This window comes from Equus asinus, chromosome 5 (genome assembly GCF_041296235.1).
Source record: "Equus asinus isolate D_3611 breed Donkey chromosome 5, EquAss-T2T_v2, whole genome shotgun sequence".
Lineage (NCBI taxonomy): Eukaryota > Metazoa > Chordata > Mammalia > Perissodactyla > Equidae > Equus > Equus asinus.
Genome location: NC_091794.1, coordinates 72001866 through 72014777, shown reverse-complemented (window position 1 = coordinate 72014777; position 12912 = coordinate 72001866). Strand labels below are relative to the sequence as shown.

The following is a 12912-nucleotide window of genomic DNA, read 5'->3' as shown; positions in this document are numbered from 1 at the left end:
TTTGCTGGATATAGAATTCTAGCTTGCCAGTTTTATTCTTTGAGTGTTTTAAAGATGTTGCTCTACTGTCTTTTAGTTGGCGTTGTTTCAGACATGAGGTCTGTTTTCCCTCTTGTCTTTGTTCCTCTCTCCATAATGTTTTTTCCTTCTCTGGGTGCTTTAAAATTTTTCTTTCTATTGCTGCTTTTGAAAATTTGACTTTGTGCTTTAGTATAGTTTTTTTCACGTTTCTTGTGTTTTGGGTTTGTTGAGCTTCTTAGATTTATGGGGTTTTTGTTTCATTAAATACTTTTTCTGTCTACTCCCTTCTCTCCTTCAGGGACTCTAATGTTATAGACATATTAGGCTGCTTGATCTTTCTTTCTCTCTATGTTTCATTTTGGACAGTTTTTATTAGCTGTATCTTTAAGTTCACTAATCTTTTATTTTGTATGTTTAAGCTGCCATTAATTCCATCTCTTTTTTTTTGTAATCTCAGACATTGTAATTTTCATCTCTAGAAGTTTTATTTTGGCCTTTTTTCTATATTTTCTATGCCTGTACTTAACTTTTTGAACATCTGGAATATAATTATAATAACTGTTATAATGTCCTTGTTTTGTAATTCTAACATCTGTATCAGTCCTGGCTTAGTTTCTATTTTTCACCTGTATTTTGAGTTGTATTTTCCTGATTCTTGGCATGCTTGATATTTCTTAATTTTTTATTGGATGCCAGACATTGTGATTTTACCTTGCTAGGTGCTGGATATTTTTTGTTTCTATAAATATTCTTGAGTTCTGTTATAAGTAACACAATTAATTTACCTAGAAACAGTTTGATCCTTTCAACTCTTGCTTTTAAGCTTTGTAGGGTAAAACCAAAGTTGTGTTTAGTATAGGACTAGTTTTCCCTCACTACTAAGGCAAGACCCTTCTGAGTGCTTATGATGATTTTTGGCACTATTTAGAATTCAACCAAACTTTGCAGAGTAAGAGTACAATCCTTCACAAGGCTGTCAATACATGAGATGCCAGCTGCAAGCTAAAGGGTTCCCAGGTCACCCACTACTTCTGACTAACTGGATACAAATGTCGGAGTTCCCACTACCCCCTTGGGTTTGATAATTCACTAGAATAATTCACAGAACTCAGCAAAGCACTATACTTATGATGACAATTTTATTATAACAAAGGGGACACAAAGCAGGAGCAGCCAAAAGAGGAGACACATAGTACAGTGTCTGGGAGGGTCCCAAACAAGAAGCTTCTGTGTCCTCGGGGACATGTCACCCTCCTGATATATCAATGTGTAACAATATACACAGAGTAAGCTCTTGAGCTCTTGTGTCCTAAGTTTTTACTGGAGTTGCCTTACTAGGCATGATTGATTGAATCACTCTCCTTTGTTGCCTGAGATTCAGTGTCTTGAAAATCATTGTTTTATGTGTTTTGTGCAGTTTTTTGGTTGTTTCAGGCAAGAGGGTAAATCGGGTCCCTTTTCTCCATCTTAGCCACAAGTGGAAAGGAAATTTTAAAATTATATTTTAATCTATAAGATATATCTCTCTCTCTCCTTCTACTCCAATCCCTGGCCCCTTGTCCCTCCCTGGTAACTTTAGTGTTTATTCATTTTATTTTACTGAGTTCATAATAGTTTACATCACTGTGAAATTTCAGTTGTACGCTGTTTCTTGTCCATCACCATATAACTGCTCCCCTTCACCCCCTGTGCCCACCTCCCACCCCTGTCCCCTGGTAACCATCAAACTGTTTTCTTTGTCCATGTGTTTATTTTCCACATAAAAATGAAGTCATAGGGTGTTTATCTTTCTCAACCTGGCTTATTTCGCTTAACATAATACCCTCTAGGTCCATCTATGTTGTTGCAAATGGGATGATTTTGTCTTTTTTTTATGGCTTAGTAGTAGTCTACTGTATGTATATGCCACATCTGCTTTATCCACTCATCAGTCATTGGGCACTTGGGTTGCTTCCATGTCTCGGCTATTGTGAATAGTGCTGCAGTGAACATAGGGGTGGGTACACAGGTCACTTTGGATTGTTCATTTAGAGTTGTTTGGATAGATATCCAGTAGTGGGATAGCTGGGTCATATGCTATTTCTATTTTTAGTTTTTTGAGGAATCTCCATACTTTTTTCCATAGTGGCCGCACCAGTTTGCATTCCCACCAGCAGTGTACAACGGTTCTCTTTTCTCCACAACCTCTCCAACATTTGTTATTTTTAGTCTTAGTGACTATAGCCATTTTAACAGGGGTGACATGATATCTTAGTGTAGTTTTGATTTGCATTTCCTTGATGATTAGTGATGTTGACCATCTTTTCATGTGCTTATTGCCCACCTGTATGTCTTCTTTGAAAAAATGTCTGTTCATATCCTCTGTCCATTTTTTGATTGGGCTGTTTGCTTTTTTGGTAGTTCAGTTGTGTGAGTTCTTTATATATTTTGGAGGTTAACCCCTTGTCGGATATATGATTTGCAAATATTTTCTTCTAATTGATGGCTGTCTTTTGATTTTGTTTTTTTTTTTAAGATTTTATTTTTGTTTTTCTCCCAAAGCCCCTGGGTACATAGTTATGTATTTTTATTTATTTATTTATTTATTTATTTATTTATTTATTTATCTATCTTTTTGAGGAAGATTAGCCCTGAGCTAACTACTGCCGGTCCTCCTCTTTTTTTTTTTTTGTTTTTGCTGAGGAAGCCTGGCCCTGAGCTAACATCTGTACCCATCTTCCTCTACTTTATATGTGGGACGCCTACCACAGCATGGCTTGCCAAGTGGTGCCTTGTCCGCACCCGGGATCTGAATTGGTGAAGCCCGGGCCACCGAGAAGCAGAACATGTGAACTAAACCACTGAGCAACTGGGCCAGCCCCCTAGTTGTGTATTTTCAGTTGTGAGTCCTTCTAGCTGTGGCATGTGGGATGCTGCCTCAGCATGGCTTGATGAGTGGTGCCGTGTCCGCGCCCAGTATTCGAACTGGCAAAACCCTGGGCTGCCGAAGTGGAGCATGCAAACTTAGCCACTCAGCCACGGGGCCAGCCCCTGTCTTTTGATTTTGATCCTAGATTCTTTTGACTCGCAGAAGCTCTGTAGTCTGATGAAGTCCCACTTGTTTATTTTTTTCTTTTGTTTCCCTTGTCTGAGAGGACATGGTATTCAAAAAGATCCTAAGTTTGAAATCAAAGAGTATACTATCTATATTTTCTTCCAGAAGTTTTGTGGTTTCAGGACTTGTCTTCAAGTCTTTGATCCATTTTGAGTTTATTTTTGTGTATGGCATGAGATGATGGTCTACTTACATTCTTTTGCAAGTAGTTGTCCAGATTTCCCAACACCATTTATTGAAGAGATTATCTTTTCTCCGTTGTATGTTCTTGGCACCTTTGTTGAAGATTAGCTGTCTGTAGATGTGCCATTTTATTTCTTGGCTTTCAGTTCTGTTCCATTGATCTGTGTGCCTGTTTTTGTACCAGTACCATGCTGTTTTGATTACCATAGCTTTGGTAGTACATTTTGAAGTCAGGGATTGTGATGCCTCCAGCTTTGTTCCTTTTTCTCAGGATTACTTTAGCAATTTGGGGTCTTTGATTGCCCCATATGGATTTTAGGATTCTTTGTTCTATTTCCGTGAAGATGTCATTGGGATTCTGATTGGGATTGCATTGAATCTGTATATTGCTTTGGGTAGTATGGACATTTTAACTATGTTTGTTTTTCCGATCCATGTACATGGAATCTCTTTCCATTTCTTCATGTCATCAGCTATTTCTTTCGATGATGTCTTGTAGTTTTCATTGTATAAGTCCTTCACCTCCTTGGTTAAATTTATTCCTAGATGTTTTATTCTTTTTGTTGTGATTGTAAATGGAATTGTATTCTTGAGTTCTCTTTCTGTAAGTTCGTCATTAGAGTACAGAAATGCAACAGATTTTTGTAAGTTTCTTTTGTACCCTGCCACTTTACTGTAGTTGTTGATTATTTTTAATAGTTTTCTGATGGATTCCTAAGGGTTTTCTAAATATGAGATCATGTCATCTGCACACAGCAAGAGTTTCACTTCTTTATTTCCTATTTGGATTCTTTTTATCCCTTTCTCTTGCCTATTTGCTCTGGCCAAAACCTCCAGTACTATGTTGAATAAGAGTAGTGAGAGTGGGCACCCTTGTCTTGTTCCTGTTCTCAGAGGGATGGTGTTTAGTTTTTCTCCACTGAGTGTGATGTGGGCTGTGGGTTTTTCATACATGGCTTTTATTCTGTTGAGGTAATTTCCTTCTATCCCCATTTTCTTCAGAGTTTTTATCAAAAATGTCTGTTGGATCTTGTCAAATGCTTTCTCTGCATCTATTGAGATGATCATGTGGTTTTTATTCCTCATTTTGTTAATGTGGTGTATCACATTGATTGATTTGTGGATGTTGAACCATCCCTTTGTGCCTGGTATAAATCCCACTTGGTCTTTGTTTATGATCTTTTTCATGTATTGCTGTTTTTGGGTTGCCAATATTTTGTTGAGGATTTTTGCATGTATCTCCATCAGAGATATTGGCCTGTAGTTTTCCTTTCTTATGTTGTCCTTGTCAGGCTTTGGTCTCAGAGTACTGTTGGCCTCGTAGAATGTGTTAGGAAGTGTTCCATCTTCCCTAATTTTTTGGAATAGCTTGAGAAGGATAGGTATTAAATCTTCTCTGAACGTGTGGTAAAATTCTCCAGGGAAGTCATCTGGTCCTGGGCTTTTATTTTTTGGGATGTTTTTGATTACTGTTTCAATCTCTTTACTTGTGATCGGTCTATTCAGATTATCTAGTTCTTCCTGATTCAGCTTTGGGAGGTTGTAAGAGTCTAGGAATTTATCCATGTCTTCTAGATTGTCTATTTGTCAACATATGGCTTTTCATAGTATTCTCTTATAATCCTTTGTATTTCTGTGATATCTGTTGTAATTTCACCTGTTTCATTTGTAATTTTATTTATCCGAGCTTTCTCTTTTTTTTCTTTGTAAGTCTGACTTGCAGTTTGTCAATTTTGTTTATCTTCTCAAAGAACTAGCTCTTTGTTTCATTGATCCTTTCTACTCCCTTTTTTATTTCAGTTGCATTTATTTCTGCTCTGATTTTTTTCATTTCTCTCCTTCTGCTGACTTTGTGTTTTGTTTGTTCTTCTTTTTCTTATTCAGTTAGGTGTAGTTGGGATTGCTTATTTGGGATTTTTCTTGTGTGTTAAAGTGAGCCTGTATTGTGATGAATTTACCTCTTAATACTGCTTTTGCTACATCCTATATGAGTTGGTATGGTATGTTTTCATTTTCATTTGTCTCCAGATATTTTTTGATTTCTCCTTTAATTTCTTCAATGATCCATTGGTTGTTCAATAGCATGTTGTTTAGTCTCCATATCTTTGTTCCTGTCTCAGCTTTTTTCTTATAATTAATTTCTAGTTTCCTAGCATTGTGATTAGAAAAGATGCTTGTTATTATTTCAATCTTCTTAAATTTATTGAGACTGCCTTGTTTCCCAGCTTATGGTCTGTCCTTGAGAATGTTCCCCGCGCACTTGAGAAGAATGTGGATTCTGCTGTTTTTGTACATATATTAAGTCCAACTGGTCTAGCTTTTCATTTAATTGCACTGTTTCCTTGTTGACTTTCTGTCTGGATGATCTAACCATTGATGTGAGGGTAGTATTGAGGTCCCCTACTATTATTGTGTTATTGTTAATATCTCCTTTTAGGTTTGTTAATAGTTGCTTTATGTACTTTGGTGCTGCTGTGTTGGGTCCATAGATATTTATAAGTGTTATGTCTTCTTGGTGGAGTGTCCCTTTGATCATGATATACTGCCCCTGTTTGTCTCTCTTTACCTGTCTTATCTTGAGTTCTACTTTGTCTGCTGTAAGTATTGCAACACCTGTTTCTTTTGTTTGCCATCAGCTTGGAGTATCATCTTCTGTTCCTTCACTCAGAGCCTGTGTTTGCCATTGGAGCTGAGATGTGTTTCCTGGAGGCAGCATATTGTTGGGTCTTGTTCTTTAATCCATCTCGCCACTCTGTGTCTTTTTATTGGAAAATTCAAGCTATTTACATTTAGGCTGTTGATTGATATATGAGGGCTTAATGCTGCCATTTTATCACTTGTTTTCCAGTTCTCCTGCATTTCCTTTATTTATCGTCTTGTGCATTTCGGTCTACCAATTGAGTTATGTAGCTTTTTATGTTGAGTTTCTTAGTTTTCTCCTTATTTATTATTTGTGTCTCTGCTCTGCTTTTTTGTTTGGTGGTTACCATGAGGTTTATATGCAAAATCTCATAGATAAGATAGTCCGTTTCTGTTGCCTCTTATTTCCTTAGACTAAACCGATTCAGTCCCCTTCCTCTTCCCCTCCTATGTTGTTTTTGTCACATCTTATTCCATCTTCTCTTGTGAGTTTGTGGTTAGAATGACAAGATTATCTTTATTTTTGGTGTTTTCCTTCCCATTATGTTTAATGTTATTCTTGAGTATTTACCAACCTGTTCTGATGTATAGCCACAATTTTCTGGTTTTGTCTACCTATTTATCTCCTTACTCTGGGCTTTGTAACCCCTTTCTCCCTTTATTCTTTTCAAGTACGATGGCCTTGAGAATTTCTTGTAGGGGAGGTCTTGTGGCTAGGAACTCCCTTAGCTTTTGTTTATCTGGGAAAGTTTTTGTTTCTCCATCACATCTGAAGGATATTTTTGCTGGATAGAGTATTCTTGGCTGAAAATTTTTGTCCTTCAAAGATTTAAATATGTCATTCCTGTCTCTCCTAGCCTGTAAGGTTTCTGCAGAGAAATCCACTAAAAGCCTGATAGGCCTTCCTTTGTAGGTTATTTTCTTCTGTCTTGCTGCCCTTAGTATTTTTTCTTTGTCATTCACTTTTGCCAGTTTCACTACTATATGCCTTGCCATATTTTTACATTGACATATTTAGGAGATCTGCTAGTCTCTTTCATGTGGATTTCCTTCTCCTTCCCCAAGTTTGGGAAGTTCTCTGCTATTATTTCTTTTAATAAGCTTTCTGCTCCATTCTCCTTCTCCTTTTCTTCTTGAATACCTATAATTCTTATGTTGCATTTCCTAATTGAGTTGGCTATTTCTCAGACTTTATTCATTTCTTTTTAGTCTTAGTTTTCCTTCTCTATCTGGAGCATTTCAATATGTCTGTCCTCAATTATGCTGATTCGCTCCTTGATGATATCCACTTGAGCACTCAGGGAATCCATATTTTTTTTATCTCATCCATTGTGTCTTTCATCTCCAGTATGTCTGATTCATTCTTATTTATAGTTTCAATCTCTTTTTTGAAATACCTCCTGAACTTGTTGAATTGTTTCTCTACATTTTCTTTTAACTCATTGAGTTTCTTGATGATAGCTATTTTGAATTCTCTGTCATTTAGATTATATATTTCTGTGTCTTCAGGATTGATTTATGGGTACTTACCATTTTCCTTCTGGCCTGGAGATTTAATATAATTTTTGATACTGCTAGAGGGCGTGGCTCTATTTTTGAGCATTGTGGTGTCATTTGGTCGCAGTTACCACCTATTGCTACTGGGTGGGGTTCAAGAGCTGTGTATTCTGAGCTCTCTGCATTCTGCCAGGATCCCAGGTGCTGGAGCTGGCACTGGGCAGGTTGGGGGAGGGGCACTTTCTTCTCTGTGCTCGCAGGGTTTTCTCGTTCTGCCCTCACTATCTGCTCTCCTGGGGTGTTGGCTTGATGAGGTCAGCCCTGCAACAACTAGTCACCTCGGTAGGGGCTTTCCCTGTAGGCTGCGAGGGACCTTGGGGATCTTTGATGTTGCTGAGAAGGGGCACACTCTCCTCCCTTCCTTCCTTCTTGGAGGCTGCACACAGTCCCCGGATCGCAGTCTTTGGGGAGGGAGCAACACTTTCTCTTACTCCATTCCACCTCCGAGGAGGGGGGCTCCAGCCTCTCCACCTTCTGACGTAGGTTGCGTGGGTCTCTCACACGTCTTTTGTGTTGTGTGGATGTTTTCTGTTGCAATATGAATGTCTTTTTGGTTGTACCGTGGAGAGGAGAGATCACTGGGAGAGCTCACTCTGCCATGATACTGACGTCACTCCTTTAGTCATGTTTTTGACAAGATAATTTTTCTTGCTGACTTTAATCTGCTTTGGAATGAAAAGGAGGTATTTATCCCATAATTTAGCAACAAAGCCTAAGATTTTTATGGCCCCTGTCGATTTATTTATACAACATATGTTGAATTGTCTGCTGAAGAATTGTGCTCTCATTACCACCCTCTCTGTCTCTGGCTTACCAGAGAATCTATTGGAATCTATTGATTCCAACACCTTTCTATGTCTCCCCTCCCCTTGCTTTTCTCTTTACCTATCTTAAGCGTCCATGGTGTCATCATTCAGGTCACTTTTTTAGATAATTCTAGTTCCTTTGTTTCTTTCGCCCTCTCTTGTGGTGTCCTGTCAAAATGTAGACCCTGGTTAAACCTTCCTCATTATTTAAAAAAGTGTTCTTTTAATTTATATACAGTAAAATTTACCTTTTTTAAAGTACATTTCTAAGAGTTTTGACAAGTGTATAGAATTATCTTACTACTACTGTCACAATCAAGATACAGAACAGTCCCATCACTCCAAAAAATTTGTTGGTGCACCCCTACTGTCTGGTAACTGTTGATCCTCTGTCTTTATAGTTTTAGCTTTTTCAGACTGTCATATAATTGGAGTTATACAGTATGTAGCCTTTTTGATCTCGCTTCTTTTACTTATAATGCATTTGCAATTCATCTATGGTGATATATGTATGTTGGGGAGGAAATAAAATCTTTTTCCTCTGCTCATCTTAGGTTCTTCACCTGGGGCCCTGTAAATTAGATTGGCCAAAGAGTGATTAACAAGAGGCATATTTTGGGATGGCATATTCTGGTACCCTTTAGTATCAATAGTTCGTTCATTTTTATTGCTGAAGTGTTCAGTTCTTTGTATGAACCACAGTTTATTCATTCACCTGGTGATGGATATTTGGGTTGTTTCTAGTTTTGGGTGACTATGAATAAAGCTGCTATACACATTCATATATGAAATTTTGTATGAACATTAGTTTTCATTTCTCTTGGGTAAATATCTAGGAGTAGGATAGTTGAGCCATAATTGATGTGTAACATTATAAGGAACTGTGAAACTGTTTCCAAAATGCCTGCAGTATTTTGCATTCATCAGTAAAGTACAAGAACACCTTTTTTTTTTTTTTGCCTACATTTGTTTTCTTCTTCTTTTTTTTTTTTTTTTTTTTTTGTTTTTGAGGAAGATTAGCCCTGAGCCAACTACTGCCAGTCCTCCTCGTTTTGCTGAGGAAGACTGGCCCTGAGATAGCATCCCTGCCCATCTTCCTCTACTTTATATGTGGGGTGCCTACCACAGCATAGTTTTTTGCAAAGCGGTGCCGTGTCCGCACCCAGAATCCAAACCAGCGAACCCCAGGCTGCTGAGAAGCAGAACGTGCAAACTTAACTGCTGCACCACTGGACTGTCCCCCTTATTTTTTGTTTTTATTTTTTGCCATTCCAATAGGACTTTAGTGGTTTTAATTTTTGTGATTTTAATTTGTATGTTTTTTATAATGAATGATTTTGAATATCTTTTCATGTACTTATTTGCCTTCTTTGTATCTTCTTTAGTGAATGTTCACATTTTTGTTCAGATTTTAGTGAATGTTCAGAATGTTCAGATTGTTGCCCATTTAAATAATTTGATTGTTGTTTTATTATTGAATTTTGAGGGTTTTTTGTATATTCTGAATACTAGTCCTTTGGTAGATTTGTATCATTTGTAAATATTATCTCCTAGTCTGGGGTTTATCTTTTTATTCTCTTAACAGTGTCTTTCAGAGAACAAAGCTTTCTAATTTTGTTAAAGTCCAATTTATTAATTTTTTAATGGGGCTTGTTTTTTGTATCACCTATGAACTTATTGACTAAACTCACATCACAGATGTGTTCTCCCATGTTTTCTTCTAAAAAGTTTATAGTTTTATATTTAGGTCTGTGATTCATTGTTAGTTAATTTTTGTCTATGATTGTCAAGTATTGTTTGAAGTTTTTTCTTTTCCATTTGTACATCCATATGTTCCACTATGATTGTCAAAAAGACTATCCCCTCTTCATTTATTTGCCTTTGCACCTGTATCAAAAGTCTCTTGAGAGGTAGGCCCAGTTGCGTAGTCGTTAAGTTTGCACGCTCTGCTTCAGCAGCCCCAAGTTCACAGGTTCAGATCCTGGGAACAGACCTACACACTGCTCATCAAGCAGTGCTGTGGTAGCGTCTCACATAAAAAGTAGAGGAAAGTTCGCATGGATGTTAGTTCGGTGACAAACTTCCTCAAGCAAAAAAAGGAAGATTGGCTGGGGCCAACCTGGGTGTGTAGCAGTTAAGTTCGTGCACTCCGCTTTGGTGGCCTGGGGTTTGCCACTTCAGATCCCAGGTGCGGACCTACACACTGCTTATCACGCCATGCTGTGGCAGGTGTCCCACAAATAAACTAGAGGAAGATGAGCAAGGATGTTAGCTCAGGGCCAATCTTCCTCACCCCTTGCCCCCCCAGAAAAGTCACTTGACCATACCTGTGTGATCTAATTCTTCCTTCGTTATTATATTCAAGCCTGAATATGAGTGAAGACAAAAGGAGTAGCGTACTCACTGGCCTTACTTAGATTCATGACCAATACCATTAAGGAAGCTCTCAGACCTACCTGGCAATCTTTCCTGTTCCATAATACATTCTTGTCTCCTAGATGACTATTTGTACATTATCTCTTCTCAAATTTCTGATACTTCCTCTCCTTTCCTTTCAGCTGATAACCTAACCCCAATTTCCCTGAGTAAATAAAACAATCATAAGACAATTTTCACAAAGTTCCATGCAACCACTTACCGGTATCTATATATTTTCTTTTCTTAGCATCTAGGACACCATTCTTTCTTGGTTCTTCTCCTACCGCCTTCTGACTTGCCACCTTCGCTTTCACATTATATTCCACATCTCGGTAAATGGCAGTTCCAGTCTTCTAGTGGCTTACGCCATAAAATTCAGCATCATCTTTGGCTCTTATCTTTTTTCCACATTCTACATCCAGTCCAGTGGCAAACATTGTCAGTTTTCCCTTCAGAATATATCTAGAATCTGACCACTTCTCACCACCTTTTGAACTGTTTACATCTTGGTCCAATTTATCACTGTCTCTTGCCTGGATTATTTTTATTATGTTTATTTGATCTCCTTCCTTCTATCCTTGCTCCCTTACTATCTTTCTTTACCAGGAAGTCAGAGAGACCTGTTAAAATAGGTCAAAAGCCTTTTCAGATTAAAAGCAGAGATCCTTATGGTGGCCTGCAGGACCCTACAAAGCCTAGCTGCGTGCTCTCACTTTGACCTCTGCTCCAACCACTCTCACTCACTTTGCCTCAGCCACACTGGATGTGGTGTGTGTGTGTGTATGTGTTTTACCCTCCTAAATTTGTTGAGTGCCTGGGATGCTCCAGGCATTTGAGATGTAACAAGAATAAAACACTCTTGGAGCTTACCTCAGAGGGAGGAGTTAACAAATAAATACAGAAAATGTTAAGTGGTGATAAAACAGGGTAAGCATTCACATATTTGCTTAATATTGGATATAAGGGGTATATGAAACTGTTTGGTCTACTTATAAGAGGTTACAGTCTAATTGGAGAGCTAGAATACACATAGTGGGACTTTCATTACACATTTGCTTATTATTTAAGCAAATAAGATCTTTAAACTTTGACATTCTTTCCATTTGTGCTAGTTTTATTACTATAAATCATATCCTTCCATTGATGAATTCTTTATTTCACTTCAATCTGCTTTTGCCCAGGACTTCAGAAATTACCAGTATACATTGCCAGTAGTTCAAGGTTTGGTGGTTGATATGGAAGTTCGGAAAACCAGCATCAAAATTCCCAGCAACAGATACAATGAGGTAAGATTTACCATGAAGGCTTATTTTTCATAATTGAATACATGAATGAAGATGAAAAATACATGATTACATATAAATCTTATTTTTAATTAATTGACAGTGAAATCAGTTCATAATAGTGTATGACTTAGATCAATCATGGGGAATTTCATAATAGGCAAGACGTTAAATTAGCGATTTATTTAGTCATTGGTTGTGCTTTTTGACCTTTTGATGCTATGATAATCAGTGATAGATTTGCATTTCGGTTAAGGTATAAACTTAACTTTATAACATTAGTGCTAGAATCTTTTCATTTTTCCCTCTTACTGTAAGTATATATTGTTTTTGACTGTTCTTAATGTTTAAGCACAGCTCACTGTAAGTCTCAAAATGGCTCTTATGTAAGGTTGCAAAAGTAAATGATTGCATCTTGAATTAAGATGTATTTTGTAACTAAAATGAAATTGTGTATACTATGCACATATTAACAGAATTATGTAAATAATACTCTTTGCTTGTTTGCCATGTGAAGTCTTTCTTGAATTTAAAAATTTTCTTAAATCAGTTCTAAAATGTCTCATAATAATCATTTGTGGTTTAAAAGAGAAATTTTATTTTAAAACTTAGTTTGATATAAGAATTGTTAAAATGTGTTGTTTCATTAGGCAGGGTAGTAACTTCTTAATTACTTCTTCCACTATCTCTTGATATAAAATAATTTTCTCCTTCCCTGTCTTCCTTCTTTCTTTTTTGCCTTCTTCCTTCAGCCATGTATTCACCTACTCATTCATTCTGTAAACATTTTGTACTTGGTATGCACTTAGAATCACATAAATGTCTCGCTGGACTTAAAAACTCAGGGCTCAGTGTTGTTATGAGAATGACCTATGTGAAGAAAGCCTTTACTCATTGCTTTCCATGCAGT

General features: G+C 37.3%; 1 protein-coding gene across 5 annotated transcripts in view; it reads left to right on the top strand.

Annotated features, from left to right (window-relative positions):
* The window catches only part of ZFYVE9 (zinc finger FYVE-type containing 9), a 191783-nt gene that overhangs the window by 154890 nt on the left and 23981 nt on the right, over positions 1–12912 (top strand). For all 5 annotated transcript variants that reach the window (XR_011503394.1, XM_070509926.1, XM_070509924.1 and 2 more), the window contains one exon: positions 11901–12005. Coding sequence is in view for 4 of the 5 variants with exons in the window: in XM_070509926.1 (XP_070366027.1) it covers positions 11901–12005 (105 nt within the window). In the remaining variant the exon portion in view is untranslated. The remainder of the gene's footprint in view (positions 1–11900; positions 12006–12912) is intronic.